The sequence below is a fragment of the Prionailurus bengalensis genome, chromosome C2 (genome assembly GCF_016509475.1).
Source record: "Prionailurus bengalensis isolate Pbe53 chromosome C2, Fcat_Pben_1.1_paternal_pri, whole genome shotgun sequence".
NCBI classification, from domain to species: domain Eukaryota; kingdom Metazoa; phylum Chordata; class Mammalia; order Carnivora; family Felidae; genus Prionailurus; species Prionailurus bengalensis.
In genome coordinates, this window is record NC_057350.1 from 93847690 (window position 1) to 93870198 (window position 22509).

The 22509-nt window shown below is 36.5% G+C and overlaps 1 protein-coding gene across 1 annotated transcript in view; it reads left to right on the forward strand.

Annotated features, from left to right (window-relative positions):
• SPATA16 (spermatogenesis associated 16) overlaps positions 1-22509 on the forward strand; it is a 252495-nt gene that overhangs the window by 27147 nt on the left and 202839 nt on the right. The window contains exon 3 of the mRNA XM_043593302.1: positions 3677-4307. Coding sequence (XP_043449237.1) covers positions 3677-4307 — 631 coding nt within the window. The remainder of the gene's footprint in view (positions 1-3676; positions 4308-22509) is intronic.

Genomic DNA, 22509 nt, shown 5'->3' on the forward strand with positions numbered 1-22509 from the left:
AAAGAACAGGCTCTAAATCTGAAGCTGAAGTCACCTGATTTGTAACCGACATTGAAAAGTATTGATTGGGCTTGGCCATACTTTTTCAGCCTAGCCTGCACATTTAGGCCATTTTCAGACATTCACGTATTTATTCTGGGGTTTTGAGGGGGCCTGGATTATTGTTTCTTGTACAAATTTATAATAGTTGACCTTCCAGATGTTTAAAAACAAAACATCTGCCCTCATATTTATTCCTTCTGAGTGTTCTGTGGATCATGTACACTTTTTCTTCCTTTATTATTGTTTCTTGTACAAAACTGCACTGAAGACAAAAATTATGATTTCTATAAGTAGTTTAAGGACTGATGCAGAAATACTCAGATGCCTGTTTCTTAAGAGCAATCAAACCTTCCATCTTGCAATGAAAAAGGGCTTGGGAGGGAATATTGGAGTGGGCAATCTGAAGGAAAAATAGAGGAAGGGAGGGAGGGAGGAAGGTGGGGGAGAGAGAGGGAGAACAATTACCTTCTAGAAGAAATGGTCATAAAGATAAGGTTATACGGGTGTAACGTATACGGGTGTCAAGAAATGTGCAATAAATGCAGAAGAGATAGGTAATGCTGCTGTAGATGCTAAAAATGTTACTAACTACAACCAAATATAGATATTATGATACATTTTAATCATTGGTTCTTGAAAATAGAGAGCTTAGAAAAGATACCTGAAAGATACCATGAAAATTTTGGAGTAGGTCACCTACCAGCAATTCCTGGGTATATTTTGCAGTCTATTGTAAGAATGAATATAAATTCTTAAAATTCAATATTTTGAGCTTTAAACAAGTTTCAACAGCTACATCTCTTTTGCTTCACAAATAGCATTAGACCAAGAAGGGAACATAAGTATAATTTCTATAGTATTCATAAGAATCCATCTGTGTTCAGAACTTAGCCACATTGTAGTTTATAAATTTTACTCAAAATTTCATACAACATTTAAAAAACTATATAATGCGGGGCACCTGCCTGGCTCAGTCGGTTAAACACCAACTTCAGCTCAGGTCATGATCTCGCAGTTTGTGAGACATGTCAGCTGTGCTGACAGCTCAGAGCCTGGAGCCTGCTTCAGAACTGTGTCTCCCTCTCCCTCTGACCCTCCCCCACTCACACTCTGTTTCTTTGTCTCTCAAAAATGAATAAACAAACAAGCAAGCAAACTATATAATGTATATGGGGGGGGGGTGTTGGAATTGTGCTACTTCCATTTCTGCTGCACCTTGCTACTGAATGAAACTTTTTAGCATAGATGTATATTTCTAGTGTTCATCTCACAAAGATCCTAATTCAAGGACTGAAGCTAACTTTTGCTCAACCCAAATCATACGTGGCACAAGAGCAAACATAAGATAGAGTGATGGCCAACACAGTTTTCCCCTCACCACTCTGACTAGCCACATCAGTGGTCCAAAAAATGTATTGGATGCCATCCATGATTCTAAGAGAAGAAAAGAAAACACAGCATTGCACAAAGTAATGCTGTGTTAATGGGGCCTGTGATTCCCAGTCATGGGGATCTTCTTAAATATTGAGCATAATACAGACTGGCAAAATTTTATTTTATTTTTTAGGTGTTTTTCCCCATAGACACACAACTCTAATATGTCAGTATAAATCTTTGGGGAAGTATTCTAATATTAAACTTTTACAAATCGACATCCAAGATTGCTATTACTAGAATTATTGGAACTTGATCTATCCTTTGAGATAGTCTGGGCCATTACAGTAGGGTTTTTGATATGTCCATGTTTCATGTAAGCCCTTTCTGATGACATAAATGTATAATGGTAGGGGGAGAAAGGTTAACAGCTATATATACTGTTTTGCTTTGTCCTTTACTTTCCTTAAGATTTACTGGATCAGGGGCACCTGGGTGGCTCAGTTGGTTAAGCACATCTGACTTTGGCTCAGGTCAGACTCAGGTTATGATCTCATGATTTGTGTGTTCTAGCCCTGCATCAGGCTCTGCGCTGACAGCTCTGAGCCTCTTCGGATTCTCTGTCTCTCTCACTCTCTCTGCCCCTCCCCTACTGGCACTCTCTGTCTCAATAAAATCATTTAAAAAAAGAATTGCCAGGTCAAATTTCAGGGTGTTTTAAAAGTTTTCTATAGGTAAACTGCTGTCTTTCAAACAAAAGAAAATAATCAACAACTGTAATAAAATTATTAAGTTTTGAGAAGCAACTCAAGACTTTATCTTCAGCCAGGTACTGTCCTTGTGGTAGATGAGAAGAAGCAAGAATGTTAGCTTTTATGTCATTGCTATCTTATTGTCATCCTCAGCCCTTCTTTCTTGTGTTTTTCTCTTCTCTTTGTGTTCTGATGGAAGTCTGCCATTAGCTATCCTCAAGAACAGTATGCTAAGAGAGGAAGAGAGTGAAGAAGGTTAAGAGTAGTGAGTGGAAGTCTTAGGGAGGAAACAGCAATCCTGGTTGTACTATACCAAGATTAAAAAAACCAATGACCAGGGCACCTGGGTGGCTCAGTTGTTCAAGTATCCAACTTTGGATCAGGTGATGATCTCATGGTCCGTGAGTTCCAGCTCCACATTGGGTTCTTTGCTGTCAGCACAGAGCCCACCTCAGATCCTCTGTCCACCCCCCCCGCCCCCCGTACCTCCCCCACTCGTGCTCTTTCTCTCAAAATAAATAAACATTTAAAAAAACACTAATGATCAACAGCATGACATGGATAAGCAGCGTAACCTCTCTATCCTTTAGTTTCTTTGGAAAATGTTGGTTCTTATTTCTATATACCCTACAGAGTTGTTTCTAGGACAGAAGCTGATAGGTAAAAGAGTCTCAAGAAATAGGATCCAATTATACTACATAATTAAGTCTGAGGACATTTTATGTTTTTAAACTAATCTAGCATCAGAGATAGTATGCCTTTGAATCTAAAGACCATTAGTTATTATATTTTTTGAACATTAATGATTTAGGAAAACGTCTCATCTTAGAAGTACAGCATTGATAATATTGCTACAAAAGTATTAAAACAGTAGACTCAAGATGAATATATGGCTCCACATTAATGTGAGGTTGAAGGTCATGTTCTGCTATCAAATCAGTTCTGAATAATAGTTATCTTTAAAGCTGTTTAAACCTGATATTTTCATTACTAATAGAAGAAATAAATTGAGGAAACATTGTGCTTACAACATTTTCTGAAGCTTTTCAGAGGAAGCAGCTGTGGTTTCTTTAGACTTCCAAGTCTATTATGCAGGTTAGCAGTATATTTTATAATGAATTCTAGACCACCTGCCTTTCTGAGGAAATTAATATTGAGATGGATTTTTTTAGTCTTTTTTTTGTCCTCAGTGCCTATGTATAAGGTTTTCCTATTCAGTGAGTTTAGGCACCCCATAAAAATGTTCATTCAGTGTTGTTCAGCTATAGATGATTATTTTTAAAGACATTGTCTAAATGTGTTTTCAACAAGTTCTTGGTGAGTTTTGAGATTGAAACATATTCTTCTCTAGTAAAACTCTCAGCAGATAATGTACATACAGTTTTACTTTAAGGTAGTAAATACCCATAATGAATAAAAAAGTATTTCAAATGAATTTGACTATAGTTTTAAACCATTGGAACTTCAAAACATTGTTTTAATTATTTTCCTTCTTCTCACCCTTCCAGGAGTTGCAGAGGGGAATCAGTGGATTCAGGAAGCAGTAGGAATTTGGAGAATACAGTGAATAGGGACTGTCCTGACCAGCTTGTCCCAAAGATAAACACAAACAAGAAAATGTCTACCTTAGCAAGCCAGCCACGCATCCTGGAAACATCACAAGAAGTTAAGAAAAGTTGTGGAGATAAACAGGTAGAAATCACAGTCGAAAGAATAAAAATGACAAAGAGCATCAAAGAAAAACATAGCAATGATTTAGAGAAAGTGGCTTTTAAAAGAAAGGCAGAAAATGAAGAAAAGCCAGCTGGAAAGAAAGAGGCAAAGATAACAGAACTTGACAGCACATTGATCACCATGCCTCTGCCTCACATCCCCTTAAAAAATATCATGGATGTGGAGGCAAAGTTGGTCTACATCGATGAAGAGGATGTGAGCTATGAGTTTGTAGAGTCCTTCGTGTCTACTGGGATTCGACCATCATGCCAAGCTGCTGAAATTGTAGACCCTCTGCATGTACCTAATTTCAGCTTTCTGCCTCAGATTGACAAATGGCTTCAGTTAGCCTTAAAGGATGCCAGCTCTTGCTACAGACAAAAGAAATACGCCGTGGCAGCAGGACAGTTCAGAACAGCATTGGAGGTATGGGATTAAAGAATATATAGATTGATTACAGGAAGTTGTGAAATGGAAAGTGTGATTAAATTGAGCAGCTCTGATCACTGTAATGAACACTGTAATGAACAGTGATCATGGAGTGAAAATATTGAATGATATCAGGATTATATGATTCCAAGTTTACATAAAGCAAATAAGATATGCCTGCAAATTATATGCCTGTGTGCACTTGACATATAGAAAGCACCCCAAAAGCAAACCTCATGATTTTTCTCTGTTAACAAACCCTGCAGTGAATGCAGAAAAAATGCAGTTGAGTTTTGTAATTTAGAAGTATACCTATAAAAGCCATAAAGTTTTAATACAGTGGTGGTGGGTAGAATATAGATTTTCTCTCTAGAAATAGGCAGTTAATGACTTTATGAATTTTCCCTTTTGATATGTAGTCTTCATGATTAAATGTAACCATCTTTACTGTTTAGCATGGGCTGATAATTTATGCCTGATACCTATTAAAAATAAAATAGCACCATTTTACTTTATTACCAAATTTCACTTTCCTTCCCTTTCTAGTGAGCTTTATAAATAATTATTTTTCTCTCTGCAAGCAGGTAAATTGGTCAGTATTGTTTATGGCATAACGAAATAGCCCATGGACTCAAATAAAATTGGGAGTCACCACTAAAACACAAAATAGGTGGTGGGAAAAATTGTTCCATCTTATGACTCACTGAACCTATAAAAGGACCAAAGTTTGTCACTAAAAGTCTTATTGGCCTGACAATATTGGCATATTTCATTAATTACAAAAAAAAAATGTTAATGCATTCTATATGTGCTTGGTGGCCACTGGAGATATAAAAAGTGAGCTAGCACATGTTTTTTCCCCTCTAACAATCTGGTGAGGGAGACAAACCAGTAAACCAGTTAAAAAGAGATAGGATAAAGGGGCAATGGATCTACCATAAGACAGGAGGCATGAGCAAAAGTTAGTATGACATGTTTGTGATAGAGATTTAAAGAGTCAAGTATTATTTACACTGTTATTTGCAGGTTAAAAGGACTACATTTACAATGAATTATTAATGGATAATACCAGACAATGGTTCCCCTAAATATTTAAAAAGAAACTTTAAGCACAGAAAAGGAGGCCCAAAGAGATATGAAATGATGAGGTAGTGTAAAAATAGATGCATCTGTAAATATTTCTGTCTTCACAAAGGGTCATCTACACAAAGAAAGGAAGAATAATGCATTACGTAAACTTGTGCACTATGGAAAAAGTGCCCCCAAATTAAGTTATCCACAAATCACTGAGAGTCCTATGCTGTACTTTTGAGCTAAACACCAGAGCTTCTGGCTGAGGAAAGGATTCTGAAGAAAGGCTCAAGAAGAACCCTGAGATCTTCCACTTAGGGCCATTTTTAGCAAAAATTATTTTTTGAGGGTGGGGGAAGCAGAGTTAAAGGTAAAATTTTGAAGATGAAGAAAAATAATCATGTTGGAAATGAAAAAAAGCATAAAATAAGAAAGGATATAAACTTCAGATTAAGTCTAGATAGAAGCAAAAAGGTATTTGCACTAACTGGAAGAAAATATCTGATTTTTCCATAACCCAATCAATGTTCAAAATTATAAAATTTGAATCAGGTTTTAATGACCCCAAGATATAATTGTTCTAGAAAATGCTTTTGTTCTGACTCTCTCTTATGCACAATCTCTCTCTGTCTCTCTCTCTCTCTGTCTCTTTCCCGGTCTGCCTCCCTCTCTCCCCCCACCTCTCTCCACCCCCCCTCCCCACAAAGGTTTTTAGGAAAGTGTTGGATGCTGACACTAATTACTGGTAATTAACAAAGGTAATTATTTTGAGACCAAAACTTAGCTTAGACATCTGGCCTAGCTTTTGTCTAATTATCTTGGGAGTTAACTTTGAAATTTTACCTAGAATGTCTCTTAATAAACCAAAACTTCTGGGAATAGAAAAGATTTTTAACCTCGTTAATCCTTTCTTCTCCTAAATTTAACTTCTTCAAAACTGACTGTTCTTAGGTATTATTTAATGTATCTCTTCCTTTTCATTATGTCCTAACATGGCTTTGAGTAGGGCAAGATGGATGACAGAGACCAAGACTTAAAGATAAGGATCACACCTGAAAGATATATGTACCAACAAATATTTGAGTGTACATAAGCTAGGATTAGGTTTGTCTCTAAGTGATAGAAAACCCGAAACAACAGTGTCTAAAGCAAGAGGGTTTATTTTTATTTTTTCACATAAATGTGCATAGCCAAATGCTGGTATGGTATGATCATTAGAGTACCACATTCTGTTTTGTTCCTCCAGATGTGCTTTGACCTCACGGTCTAAAATGGCAGCTCCTGTTGGTGACATCATATGCATCTAGCCAGCCAGAAGGGAGATAAAGGAGGAGAGAGATACACCGTGTCCCTATACACCAGGTCCCCATGAGTACAATTCACAGAAGTTGCACACACCATTTCTATTTTTTCCCACATTGATTCAAATTTAGTCATGTGGCCACACAAACCTACAAGGGAGGCTGAAAAATCTGGTCTTTATTCTGTATGGCACTAACATTCAGGGGTTCTGTTACGGAGGAAGAAGAGAATGGGAAGGCAACTTTCCCGTCTAGTGTTAAATCTTGGGAGGCATTTTGAGGCATACAGAATGCTTGCCAAGTGGGTGATACAAAGTCAACTGTAGGAGTATACAGAAGGCTGGTTGTGGTTAAAGACAGAACCACAGAAAAGAAACAAAAATAAAAAACGGGGAAAGGTTCTGGAGATTTGTGAATATTTATTGACATGATAATTCTCAAGGCCTCTAATAACCCCATTAGGAATATTCTATTTATGTTAGTTTTCTTATACTCTTGCAAAGTATTAGCTCCTTTTGTTTTCATAACATGGTCACCCACTAGATAGATAAATTTCTGGTAATGTTTTAGAATGATTAAGATAAAATGGTAAACAATGATTCAGAAGACAACAATTCAGCTTCCAAAAAGCAGTCAACTTTAATCTTTTAGGATTGCAGAACACAGGAAGCATTTATTTAAATGTGATTGATGAAATAATTTATTTTTATGCTTTATTTTTACTATATAAAGTTGAAACAGTTATGTAGGTGAGATTAGTGCTTAGCTCTGTGACCAACTCATTCATATTTGTTAAGTTTTATTAAGATCAGTCATTATTTGCTCTTGTGTTTGTATTCACATCAGAAGACATACTAATAGGGCAAAAGGTAGAAGCTGAAGATAAAAACACATTCATATTAAATCACATTTGTATGCCTAGATCCTATTCCCTGTAATTTTTAAAGGACAACTGTTAGTTTTTTGGGTTTTTTTCTAAATAATCAAAGACTTGATGATAAAGAGCACAGGAAATCATTTTGATAAAACACAAATCTTTGCTTTGTAGGCAGATTACTTAGAGGGTAAAGGAGGAAGACTTTCACAATCTTTTATGAGGGCAGACCAATAGGCCAAGAAAACTTTGTCCTTCTGGCAGATGAAAGAGTATTCAGTTCTAGTTTTTCTTAAGGATAAGTACATTAATCATATCAAAGCTTATTTGAAAAAAACCTTACAATAACTTTATTTAATTTTATCCAGCTTGATCACGCATAAAATTATTTTCCCAAGTTTCCTTCTTTGTACTTCTTCTACAACTTTTTTAGATTTAGATTTTTCCCATTTTTTTTCTCTTTTCTACCTCTCTTTAGGATAAAATTCCCCTTTTTCCTCAACAAAATCCATCTCCATTCTTTGTACCTCCTTTTACTTTACACATCTTACTTTACTTGCATACAGGATATTTCCCATATTATTTCTAGTAGTTTTAATTATATATTAGAATTTTTCATTCTTTTTATAACTTTAATTTTTAGTAAAAACCAAGTAAACAATTGTGAGAAATAAGCCCACCAACCCAATCAAAAGAGGGATGCAGAGACTTGGAGCATGTGAAGCAAGGCTTTAATCAACATTCTTGCAAGAGTGGGTGTCTGATGGACAGGCACACACCGGGCAGTTTCAGCAGGCAATTTATCTCCTAGCATGCAAGTCCCTACCCTGATTCCTCATTGGCTGAGTACTGCAGAGGTTCCGGCCTTACCTGGAAGTTGCCTATGCCCATGTAAGGCAAAAAGTGCATTTCTTGAGGTGTCACAGAGACTTCTGTTCTTTGGTGCATGCTCATTGCAAAGCTCCCGGAATGGAGAGGGGAGGAAGAACCAGGAAGTGAAGTGTCTAAGGGTTTGGGACTCCATTGTTGGGGGGGGCGGGGTTGTTGTTCATAAATATTTCCAATAGGTTGTAAACGTATAAACTGTTAATCTAGTTAACCTGTTAACTAGACAGCACAGCTTTTATTTGGTATTTCTGAAAATGAGTCATCTCACTTCTCACATAATTGTGAACTATTACATTGACATTCTTCAGATTGGCAAATTTACATTTTATGATTCTTAGAGACATATGCTTCCTAAGAGTACAGTTTTTTCAATGTGACATAAAATATGTTTACTGAGAGATCCAAATATCTTCAGTTCCTTTGTAAAAAAGGAAACCAAGAGAGGATAAACCTATGTTCAGTAATTAATGTTTCTGTTTTATCTTCTTTGGAAATGATCTGGATATTTAATGAATTTAACTTACCTCATCATTGAACTTAGCAAAACTTTCAGGTTTCAGATTACTACAAAGATTTGGGGAAACTATTTGAAAAGTTTACCTAAAAACTTTTTATCCTACTTACGTGTATTCTAATTTACTCGTTCTTAACAATTATGTTTAGATTACCCACAAAAACTTTCTGAGACATTAGACAAAGTAAGTCATCCTGAGTTATTCTTTTGACCAACAAATTTCTTTTTTTTTTTTTTCAACGTTTATTTATTTTTGGGACAGAGAGAGACAGAGCATGAACGGGGGAGGGGCAAAGAGAGAGGGAGACACAGAATCGGAAACAGGCTCCAGGCTCTGAGCCATCAGCCCAGAGCCTGACGCGGGGCTCGAACTCACGGACCGCGAGATCGTGACCTGGCTGAAGTCGGACGCTTAACCGACTGCGCCACCCAGGCGCCCCTTGACCAACAAATTTCAACAGAGGTAACAAGAACTTATTTGATGAGTAAACCCAGGTGGAATAAAAGTTTTATATTTAATGCTGATAACTCTAAAGGCACGCCTTAAACTAGTTTTTATTTACTAAAGATTAATCCTAGATCATGTGAAATTAAAAACCATTTGGATTAATTTTTGTATTTCTGAGAGTTTTAGAACACACAATCTTTATAAGCACTTGCCTTCAAACCAACTAAATAGAGCTTTTACAAATTGATTTTGGCAATACCATCCAGGAGTAGAAAAATATCACATATCTATACACATATGTAGACACATACAAACATACAGACACAAACAGAGATGTTGCAGTTTCATTTAAAAATTTTAGCCATAAAACAGGCACAATAATGTAAAATTCATTAGTTATAAAAGAACATTTGGAATAAATTAAGTTTATCTGCTCAGATGACTAAAACTTCTTCTACTGGTATTTGTGGAGAAGACACTTAGGATTCGTATTTGCCCTTGACGAGTAAACTCACGGAAGCTGTGGAGAAGCTTTTTTCTTTTGAAAAAAAGAAAGAAACTCTTCCCTTCCCCCTTATATTTTTTCCTTCATTAAAAGTTACCTCCCTCAAGTTTTTACTTTAAGGAGATGGCCTAGATAAGAGTTTATATCTCAAAGGCACAAAGAAAAATGTAAGTTCCTCCAAGAAGGACTTTGGTTTCCTAAGGCCAATATTTACAAGTCTATTGAGATAAATAGGGAAGATTTTAGGATTGGTTAAAAAGGGATAGATGAACCCTGAGCTGCCTCTAGAGCTGCATTTTTATTTTTGCAAAGATATGTAAGATAAGGACAGTTGTTCTCAATTCCTCAAAGAATTGGCTCACAGCCTAAATGACACCAAGAGTTGATCCACCAATGTAAGTATATTATCTTTTTTAGTAAATTCTTTTTCAAAGCCCTCTTTTTTTCTATCTCACTGGGTATATAGCTTGAGGGAGGAGGCCTTAAAAAAATTTCTTATCAGGCTCTGCAACTGGGCCAATTTTTTTACCACAAAGCTACTTTGTAGCTGTTAGCCAAGACAAATAGTAAATATTTCTGACAGGACTGAACAACCCCTTGGCCTTAAGAGGTGTCCTCAGAGAAGGTGCAAAAGATATTTTTATTTCCTCTCTCTACCCAGTACTACAGATAGAGAGCTGGGAAAGCTGAATCTAGTAAGAATTCTCACCCTTTGCTGGCTTCTGCCTGCCAGTTTTTCCAGGATCCCATCTGCAGATTCTGACTGAGGTTTAAAATGGAGAGTGTAGCTCTGATATTTACTAGGATTTGGCAAGGCTTTCATTAAATTTATTTTTAGTTTCCTTTAGCTGTTTAAAGGAATAACGTAGCAGTTTACCAGAAGATCAGTGAGTCCCATTAATTTGGGGAGGAGCCCTACTTTGAAGGTAGATAAGGGAGCTTTTGAGTTGCTATTAAAGAATTTGGATAGGGCCTTTGAGGACAACCTCTTTTCCAGCGTCTGGGTAATTACAACCAAGATATCAATTTCTGGGTCTGTGTTTTGATGATAGATCCTTAGGAGGGTATAATGGGGGAGGCCTAAGTGTTATTTTAGATATCTTTTGTATCTTTAATTTTTCATTAGCCTTTTGCAACAAAACTTTCAATGACTTACTTTGGAGCCTTGAAGCCTATACATAACAGTTAAGATAGGTATCCTATTCTGTTCATTTGATTTGGGAGGCCTGACTTTTAAGAGTACTTCTTAAACAATCTTCTCGAAATAAGATCATAATGGCCATTGTAATTCTAGGTTGTTTTTAGTAAGACTGCAATTTTTCTAGATATTTATAGCTGATGGGACCATAGTTCTTAGACATAAGAACTGGCATAACAGAAGATGGTGCATTTAACTTTTTGGAATATAAGGATACAATTTTTATCATTCATTCATTCATTCATTCATTCATTCATTCATTTATTTTACTTAGCCTTTGGGTCTGTCAGAGCCAAATTAATACCTGAAAAGGATGTGCCACTAGGTTAAGAACCGTGTGATGTTTTATAGCGTACCTCATTGCACACAAATGTTCTTGAGCTTGACAGATGACCCTAGTGTCAATCTAACCCAATCTGGATAGCCAACATGGGAGTCTTTGAGTTACATAATGAGTGCTCTAACAGCCTTAAGTGCTTACTCTTGCCCACCAATTTGTGGCTTTTTTGTTTTCTGAGATTCCCATTAGCAGTTAGCCTTTACCTCATGTGCACGTTAACATACTGGCAATAACTAACAGACTGGGGACTGGGGAAATGATCGAACCTGCAGACTTCAACAAATGGGGACTATGGACTAGGGGTTCCACATGAATGGGGAACTGCAAACTGCCACTAACAGTTCCCACGTGGATCTTGAGATAGGATCAAGGGCTGAGGGTTTAGATGTTACTGCAGAGTGACCAAGAGAAGACTCTGCATGCACTAACAGCAGTTCCCACCATGGAACCTGAGACTAGGGAGAGGATTGGGCCAACAGACCCAAAGAACAGGGGCTGTGGACTGATTCCAAATAAATGGAGTACTGCAGCTGCCACCAGCAGTTCCTAACGTGAAATCTGAAGAAGGATTCCAAACAAATGGGAAACTACAGACTAAACCATCAGCAGTTTCCAACATGGAATCTGGAGACAGAAACAAGGGCTGGGGTTTTTCACTCAAAGCAGACTGAAAAGCCAATTAGATCTGGAGAGCTCAGAACCAAGAACTTACCCATTGACCCTCAGAAATAGTGAGAAAGACATTGGACTCAAAAAATGCTTGCAGGGTATCAATCCAGTGTTTCTCATTGTCCCAGAAGCTGTTGGAAGTCTTCTTTAATCTTGCTGCTGCCACCAAATCCGTTAAAACAAAAATTCAAGTGAGTAAATTTAAAGATCTAATTGTCTTTATTCAACCGTTCATGAATCTGGCACCATGCTGTCTAGCAATAGAAAGGAACTCTGAAGGGTTGTATAAAATGGAAGATTAAAAAAAAATTAATATTTTATTTTATTTTAAGAGAGAGAGAGCAAACAGGAGAGAGGGAGAGAGAGAGAGAGACGGAGATACAGAATCTGAAGCAGGCTCCAGGCTCTGAGCTGTTAGCACAGAGCCCCATGCAGGGCTAGAACTCACAAACTGCAAGATCATGACTTGAGTTTCAGTCAGACACTTAACCAACTGAGCCACACAGGTGCCCCTAAAATGGAAGATTTTAAAAGGCATAAAAGGGACAGGAAACAGAAATTATTAATAAAGAATGCATTGTTTCAGGCAAGGTTGCCTTTAGGCAATAGAAAGGTTCATCGAGTGGATTGTCCAAATAGTGCTGACCAGCTAATTCCATGTTGACTGGTTAAAGGTTATATTCCTGGAAAACTGAACCTGCAATTTATTAGGTTAGGTATTAAGTCCATTTGCTGACATGGAGCTTAGCACAACTGATTCCATTTGGAGCCTGTTACCTCTTTTTTTTTTTAACAGATGTTAAACTGTTAAAACTTGCTCAAGGGACAATAGCCAGAAGTGGTAGAATGGGAAGCTGAACCAGGGTGCTCTGGTTCCCCAATTAACCACTGTACCTTTGCTACTGTAAGTGTGAGTTTGTTGGAAATACAGAATTTTGGATTGCATCAGACCTACAGAATCAGGATCCCAAGTGATCTTTGCACACACTGGAGTTTGAGGAACATTGCACTCTGGTATGTCAACATTAACAGATTTGCCCTTCAATTAAAACTTTATAGTTTGGTTCTTAACTTAAAATGCTCTATGCTCTCACTAATTTCGTAAGAAAGAATTTCCTTTTAAGCAGTTTTTTCTATAATAGTGAGCTAGCAAATTTGGATTCCAGGTTGAGTTGGATTTCAGGGACCTGTAAAATTTTTTCAAAAACCGAAAAAGTTAGTGGTGGAAAAGAGAACATTACAAAAATTGCAATCTATTATCATCATTATTTTATAAAAATATGGAACAGTTTAACGCCAAAGAGATAGAAAATAGAAAGGGCACACTCTCAGAATGAAGGATATTTTAAAAATAAGTTAAATGTTAATTTTATGAAAAGTTGACCAAATTGTATTTTTTATTTCCCCTTGGGTCAATAAAGCATTGGTCTGAGAACCAGCTTTTGGGAATCAGTGTTCTAGAACACATTCCCTTTATGGTAAATGGTAGGTATCCTGGATGATTGAACCTGCACCAGGGCCTTCTTATGCGATTACTTCCAGTGTAATGGAATTTGGTATGAGGCAGGTCCATTTTGGAGCCCATCCAAGGGGGTTTATTTAATGAAGTAGCAAAGATATCTCATTATAGGGCAGCCTCACCTATAATTGCTCTGCTGAGAATAATTCTGCTGCAAATCTCTAGGGCATGAAAATGTGGACATCCCAGAAAGCTTAATTTAAATCGATTCTAACACACATAGTTCTTAGTGCAATATAATCAAGAAATGGAGAGTTCACCAAATTCTGAGTGCTTGTGCTATCTTTTTAAAGATATGTGGATTTGCATATGGATCCAGTTTGCATTTTTTAACTCCTACTGGGATCCAGACCCTTTTATTTAGATAAGCATCACAATAACCCTTAAAGACATATTATCAACTTCATTTTACATATAAAGAAACTGACACTCTAAAAAGTTAGGAGAAAAAAAAAAAAACTTAAAATGCCACAGCTAGTTTCTGGCAAGGCTGGGATTGAATTTAGGTGCCCTGATTTCATGTCTGGAATTCTTTACACTATTGCTTTTCACTTTAGAGTATATAAAAATTGTATAGGAATATTATAAAAAATGCAGATTCTTACACATTCCCACATATGGTGGGACACAAGATGCCTTATTTCAAATAAGCTCCCAAACTGCTGGTCTAGGGACCCCTCTAAGTAGCAAGGATTTATGTCCCACAACATTCACAAGTGTCCCTCTAGCAAGTTAGTGGCATGCACTTCTGTATATCTAGCTGGCATAGCCATTGGTGGCCATGTGGGTCTAGAGCTGTGATGGACAGAACACTGAATTTGGAGTCAGATTATCTGTGATGCTGTTTCTGGTTTGTAATTACTGTGTGACTTTGAGTAACATCCTTAACTCCTTAGAACACTGTTTAGTAGGAATGATAACAACTAATGCCCAGCTACAAAGTGCTGTCATGTAGGATTGCTTGTTGAAAATGTGATGAACTCGAAATTCATGTACAAGTTGTCTTTGTACTTCTCAAGTACCTCATTTCCCTGAACAGTATGTGTATGTAACTTAAAACTTTAGTACCCCAAAGGATTTTTTCTATTTTAGTTTTTATCATCATTGTTTCAATGCATATACTCTTTTCCCTTTAACATTAAAAATTTACAGTCTTCTTTTAAAAATATTTGAAATTCAATCAAAGCTAGGTGCCAAATAGTGTATGTTTTCTACTCTGTTCCACATTTTAGAACTAGTGATCTAAATCAAACATGATTTTGAACTATTTAACTGCATTCTGCAAAAATATAAGCTTTCACTTAAATGCACAAATTGTTATGCTGGAAATTTTTCATTTTTCTTAGGAATAAATTGACTTGAAATTTTATATTCAGGATTAAACATTTCAGGTTTTTTAACTTGATTGTTGCCATCTTTGTTCTATTCAGGAACACCATAACTAATAAGATATTTTTTATATGCTAACAATTTACATAGCAGGAAAACACAAAATAAATGCTCTTAACCTCAAAAATAAAAGGATAAAATTAGATATATACCTATAGTGAAACACTAGTTAAATAAGACATATCTCTAGAAAAGCAGGATTTGCCATTATAAGAAAATAATATCACTAACATTTAATAGCTGTTTCAGTCTATCATAGTCCTAGGTGCAGGGGATACAAATGCAAGTTAAAGTTCCTGCCCTCAAGAAGACAGAATAGGGACTTCCTGCCTACCTTACAAGACTTCATTTGCATTTTCAGATTATGTATTTTTTATTTTTAATTTAGTGTGTTACTGTTTATATCTTAAGATTTTTTTTTTTGAAATGTGTCTTTGAAGTGGACATTTAGAAGTACTTCCTACATATTTCAGTGTAATTAACTTCAGTGGTCATCAGTCCCACCCTAGGGGAATCAGAAAGATTAAAAGATTTAAGCTACAAAGGGAGGTTGATGATTGGTTAAAGGAGCACAATGTATTTCAGACTGAGTATTATTAAAATATATGAAAGTGGGGAAAATGTCTAAGGTCATTCCTCAATTCAGTGAACCCCTGCTACTATCAAGCCTTTTGATGTGGATGGCCCTGCATACCTGAGTCATGTGACTCCTGCTGAGCCTGCCTTTCCTTTACCACATAACAGCAGCCATGGACACAGCAAGGAGAGGAGCAACCATTCTCACCTGCACACCGCACTCATAACTTGTGGGGAGAATCAAAAGGAGAGAAAGAGTGAGAAAAGGGACCAGTGAGGTTCACAGGGCAGGCATTTGCTATCTCAGAGAGAACTGAGTTTTTCCATAGTGGTAGAACATGGGGGGAGGGATGAGAAGGAGCGTGTTCAATAAAGAAGACTATACTATCATTTATATCACTTTACAAATGAAAGAAGAATCACATTCCATATAAAAATATTATGAACCTTGTAGATTCTTGACATAAGTACAACTTTATTAGGGAAGCTATTAAACACACACACACACACACACACACACACACACACACACACATATATAGATAGATAGATAGATGCTTAACCCCACCCAGAGAGTCTAATAGAATTGTGGGGTTCAGATAATGACCATGCCTGGGACATTGGTATTTTTAAGTTCACAAGTGATTTTATTGAGCAAATAATAGCTGAGAACTACTGAGAACTTTCTTCCCCTTTAAAATCACCTACAATAAGTTAACCCGTGTGTGTGTGTGTGTGTGTGTGTGTGTGTGTGTGTGTGTTTTAAGGAAATTAAGAGAGGTACTATCTAAACATTTGAAAGCTGTTAAAAAGCATCAAGAAACTTTTAAATATCATTGTCATGAAAATTTATTCCTTAGAAATCTACACTTAAATAACCTTCTCCTATTTACTTAAAAAGCAAATTCACTTAATGAACATTTTCCTGTTAATACTAAGAAATACAATGATACTAAATTCCAGTCAGTGGTTAGTTAGTTTGCGTCTCTGAAATACTAAATTTATCCCCTCAGTGATGACCTCATGAAAAGCAATTTATTAATCCATGAGAAGCTGAGGGAGATCTTTCCAGGAACAGGATCATTTCCATAGTTTACAAGTGTTTGTTATGGATTTGAATCAAATGATAGTAAATGTCAATGTAGTTTTTAAATATAGTTAACATTGTTTACATTGTGTGACTCAAAACCCAACCAACTCAATCACAGAAATTTTATACAACACTAAATTGTGTTTCAATTGGATGATTCCATGTTGAGGTTTATACACACACACAAAGATGATTCTTATCCAAATATTAGATAATGTTGCCCAACATTTTTCCCACTACCCAACTTTCCAAATTTATTGTAAGGCTTCCAAATATTTCCAAAGCCAAATAAAGTTAAAAACGGCAATCCTCTGTCTTTTTTCTCCATGCCTTTCCAGCCATCATACACAATACAGTGTGATGTTCACACGGATCCTGCAGGTGCCCAGTAGATGAGATCCACTTGAATTTGTTCACAGAAATGTATTGTAGAGTAAGTTTGTAGCTACTCTTTTGATTCAGATTATGTAAAAGAAGGGCAGGGGAAAATTTTTATTTCAACATCTACTTATTTGCTTAACTCCTCTGTTGCCTTATTTGACATTCAAGAAAATAGGGAAGACTTTGTTTCCACCTGGGAGATGATCCTGTTCCTAACAGAGAATAGGATATATAGTTAGGCAGGAGGTAATAAAAAAAGGAAAATAGTTTTTTTTGTACTGTCTCAGTGTGGTTTCCTTATTTTGTACCTAGAACATTGGATTCATACATACCTGAATGCCACTGCCAAAGTATATTTTATTTCCAGAAATAAACAATTTCTGGAGTACTTGTTTTGGTCAATGATGATGATGATGATGATACCAATCTATGAATAAGAAATTATTGATTTTGTGGGGTAATTTATACCAAGAAATCAAACACAAATTATTAGGTGATCACTTTCTCAGTACCTCTTGTTGTAGACTTTCAGTTGTCACAAACCAAGTAGTGCTTTTAGAGGAAAGCAGCTAGGCAGATGAGGATATGAAGGAACCAGAAAGAGAAAACTCCAGGGTAGGTAGATTTTTTTAATTGAGTTGGAAGCAGTTGAGGGTTCTGAAACTTGAAACCAAAAATTGCATAGATAACAGAGACAAATTAGACAAGGGCTATATAGGATTAAGGCAGAGGATTCAGGGCCTCTTCAGGGAAGAGGGACCATGACTTTATAATGACAACAAACAGCAAAGTTGTATGATTTTCTACAGTGTGTCTCTGTGAGAATCCAGAAGTTTTGACGCAGACATGAGGTTTCAATGAGATGGCTTTGAGGGCAGAACCCTTGTGATTAATGATGGGAGAATGGTTGTAGTGGTGGGCTGGGGGTCTGGGCTGAGTAGGAAAGGACAGAAGAGAGCTATCAGATTGAGAGAGTGCACAGTGGTGCAGGGACTGATGGTTCAGGGAAAGGCATGTGAGCACATGAGAGTAAAAGAGCTGAAAGCCTAGGAGGTTTGGTCGAGGAGTAGTACTGGAGTATAAGATTTGAGAAGTTAAGTTCCATGGGATTGTGCTGCTAAATTAGAAGAATTAAGGAGTTGAGGAGTTAAAAATAAATAAATAAGTGAAAAGACCAGCATATTAGATGTCGTCTACAGCTGGATGTCACTCAGGATGATGTAGGGATAGAGAACAAAGAGGAATCATAATCCAGGGGTCACCTCTTAGTAAATGTGGGGAAATAATCAGGAGTCTGTAGATGACAGAGTTGAAGAGGGTAGAATAGCTAAATGACAAGGTGTTCTGAGCTACTGAGCTAAGGGGATAGGAAGGACAAAAAAACTTCTATATGACAGAGCCTGCGGGGGGCCTGAGCTCCTTGGAGGGCTTGGCTTAAATTAAAGAATGTGGAAGAATATTCAACCTCTTGATTAAGGGTATGGGATGATTTATTTCCAATGGGAGGGGCCAGGTATATAAGAGTAGGCAGCAGTAGGAGGACAGATTTCAGAGGGGAAACCACAGAGCACAGAGTCTCATTCAAAGAGGGTTGAAACATGCTTAAGGAAACACGTTATCCCCCCCTCAATTCTACTGGTCAATAGTCTAGCCTAGGTGAAGGTCAGTACATAATCTACTTGTTCTCAGTCTTCTTGGAAAACTCAGCAAGGCTTAGTCTGAAAGAGAAGAAAAACAGTGTAAGAAAAATTTTCTTCTTTTTGTTACTTGTACCTCTCCTGTGTCCTTTTTTCCTATGTATGCACAGCACTAATCAAAAAGTAGTAAGGGTTACTAGAATTATGTAAACTACAATGATAAATCGCTCTTATAATAAACCTCTAAAGTTAGTCAGCAGGGTTATTTGTATATTTTGGCATGCTCATTTATATTTATTGGATTTTTTGCTTGTTTTTGATATTTGAAATATTACTGAATAATTGTTTATGACTACTCAGAAGGCAACATATTAATACATGTAGTGGTGAGCACATCTGTTTAATGAAAGAGTCACCCTAATTTACCTTGAGTGTTTAAAAAAATAATTTAAAATATTGACAAATAAGAATTCTCAGTGACTTTATTAACATGTTGTGTGTAGTGTGTGTGTGTGTGTGTGTGTGTGTGTGTGTGTGCGTGCTCTGTGCTTTTAGTAGCCTCTATTTGGGATGTGTCCCAGAACACTGGCTTGGAGATAGGGTGATCGTTATTTGTTGGCATGTTAAGTTTTAAGAACAAGAAGCAAATGTTTTTAAATACCAAGCAGAATGATGAAAAATAAAAATTAATGCAACAATCAATATTCACACTTGCGATGCCTTCATGAGGTGTGAATGCTGAAAGCTGGTAACTTCAACACCAGTTGGTTCTTTTGTTTTTATTTTAATCATTTTATAACTTTGAAACTTCACTCAACAAGAGACTGAAAAAAGATACCCAACGTAGTTTAAAGTAGCTCAGCCCTGATACTAATCTCAAATTAGGAATGAACAGAACTCCCTATCATTTGTATGGGTTATGGGAGCAGCAATCAAGTATCCACTTAAGCAAAAGTAGTAAGTAAAATATTATGCTCTCTAACACCAGGGACATATGTCATCTTCGAGCATAGAAAGCCATCGCTGGCACTAAGGTCTCTGCTCAGCATTTCTGGCTCCAACAGAGAGTTGTCCTTACAGATACTTTAGAATTGAGTTATGGTATACTTCTCTGCACTTTAGTGGCAGGAACACTAAGGATGCATTCTAAAGCAGGCCCCGACTGCTAAGTGATGGATTTAGGCAGAGTGCTCAGAGGGGGCATCCAGAGAACATGATCTTACATGTGGGAATGTCCATTTAAGGCATCACACAGTTGCTGCTACTGCCTCTTGTTAATTTAGGCTGTCAGAGGAAGAATATGAAAAAATGAAAATGAATGCCAAAAGGTTTAGCTGATGGTAGAGAGAGGTGTAGGTGGTTGTGACAGGTTCTTGACCTCCACTTAAGTACATCCTGATGACAGTGACATGCACAGTAGAATCCTCAGGTCAGTCATCAGCTCACCCACACAGAGCATGACTGTCACAAGTGGGAGGTGTGCTGGGCCACTGAGTGCATTTGTTTTATATATTTTATATTTCTCACTGGTTTTTTTTTGGACAGGTAATACATTTATGCAGATAAAAATTAAAGAGGTAGAAAATAGTATGCAGCAAAATGTCTCCTCTCCACTCTTATCATCCAGCCACCCAATTTCCATCTCTATGGGCAACAATTGTTTATCATTTAAGTTAATGAATATAAGAAATGTGGTAATACATAATATTCTTTCTGAATTTGATATCTTTACGTAAAAGTAAAAATAGAGAACTGTTCTATATCAGTGTATGCATATTTCCTCCTCTTTGTCATGGCATAATATTCCATTATATTGAAGACATGTATTCCCTATTGATGAACATATGGGTTGTTTCCAGTATGTTCCTCTTGGAAATAGTGCTACAATTAAGAGTGTTTTGCTCTTAGAAATAGTGCTGTAGTTAACAACTTTATATACATGTCATTTTGCATTAGTGCAGGCATGTCTGCAGGATATATTCCTTGAATTAGAATCCAAGAGTTTGCACATTTGAAACTTTAATAAACATTGCCAAATAAGACATCTATTGGCTGTGTATAAGACCTATTTTCCTTTATTCTAACTAAACTAGTGTGTTATCAAATTTTTAAATCTTTTCCAAAATAATAGATTTAAAAAATCAGTGTAAGGCAAATTTGCACTTCTTATGTGATGTATGAGTTGAGAATATTTTCCTGTTTAAGAGCGATTTGCATTTGCTTTTCTGTGTATTTCCACTTCTGGGTTTATATACTTGGGATTTTGGTGTTTTTCTCAAGGGTGCAATGGTTTTGGGGTGCCTGAGTGGCTCAGTCAGCTGACTCTTGATTTCAGCTGAGGTCATGATCCCAGGGTCTCGGGATCAAGCTCTGCATGTGCTCTGTGCTGAGCATGGAGCCTGCTTGGGATTCTCTCTCTCTCTCTCTCTCTCTCTCTCTCTCTCTCTGTCTCTGTCTCCATGCCCCTCTCCCCAGCTTGCACTCTCTCACCCACTCTCTCAAAAAAAGAAAAAAAAAGTGCAATGGTTTTAAATTCAAAAGAAATTTGAAAAGTTCCTTTTGGGCAAATAAGTTTTCCCTTATATAATTCTGGTAATTCTTTGCAGAGTAGGAGAAAATGATTTTCTTTTAATTTGTGTTGGGTTATAAACTTGCATTAGGACCCAATTACCATCCTTTAGTAGTGCCAACACTGACCTGAGTGGCCATTTCTTACAGTATGAGGCAAATGTCTCTAAAACGAAGTGCATGCTCATATTTTCAAGAAATGGGATAGTAGTTAAGCAATAACATTTAGAAAAAAATATTCCTAGTCTATAAAAATCAGAAAGCTCTTTATTAGTAGTAAGGTTCTTGTATAAAAGCATTATTTCTCTTGTATTTGGAGATTATAAAATCTTTGGCAATTTAGGAATTGTTTATTATTTGAGATTGTAACATTTTAGATTTTGATATTGTTTCTAATGAACCAAGTCTAGTGGTGTTATTTCTTGTAGAAAATCCTTAGAGGAAAAATAAATACAGAATAAGTAATAGCTAGCTAAAGGTAGAACTCACCTGGAATATTTATCTAATAATGTGTTTTACAGGTAACATATGGTAGCATAGTTATATTAATTCTGGGTGACGTTTCTCTTGTTAAATTTTGTTGAAAGTGTTACATTTTAATTAGTGTCTGGTATAAACCATTTATTTCAAATAGGAAAATAATCTGATTCCTCCTATCACATATTTACTCTAGAATAAAAAATATAAAGACTGTCAATAATGGCTGAGCCAACCATGATACCCAACTTGGAATTCTCTGTGGTGACAGTGACTTAATAGAATGACTTAATAGAATTACATCAGAAGACTGATGCTGTACTTTGAGTACCAATTGCCTCCTGTAATAATGTTTTTTTTTAAATATAAAATTTATAGATTATAGATACATTTTTAAAATTCTTTTTTTCATTCTTCATCTCTAAGATGTAAAGAAAAGAAATATTTCTTCACTTCCATACCCAACAACAACAAAAAGGAATATTGTTTTTCTTTTATTGTTGTGAAATTGCTTCCATTTAAATACTTAGAGGTATGGTCTTAACTCTGATTAGCTTTTTGTTTGCGTGTCAGCATTTCTTTTTTTTTTTTTTAATTTTTTTAACGTTTATTTATTTTTGAGAGAGAGAGACAGAGTGTGAGCAGTGGAGGGACAGAGAGAGAGGGAGACACAGAATCTGAAGCTGGCTCCAGGCTCCAAGCTGTCAGCACAGAGCCCAGGGACGCGGGGCTTGAACTCACAAACTGCAAGATC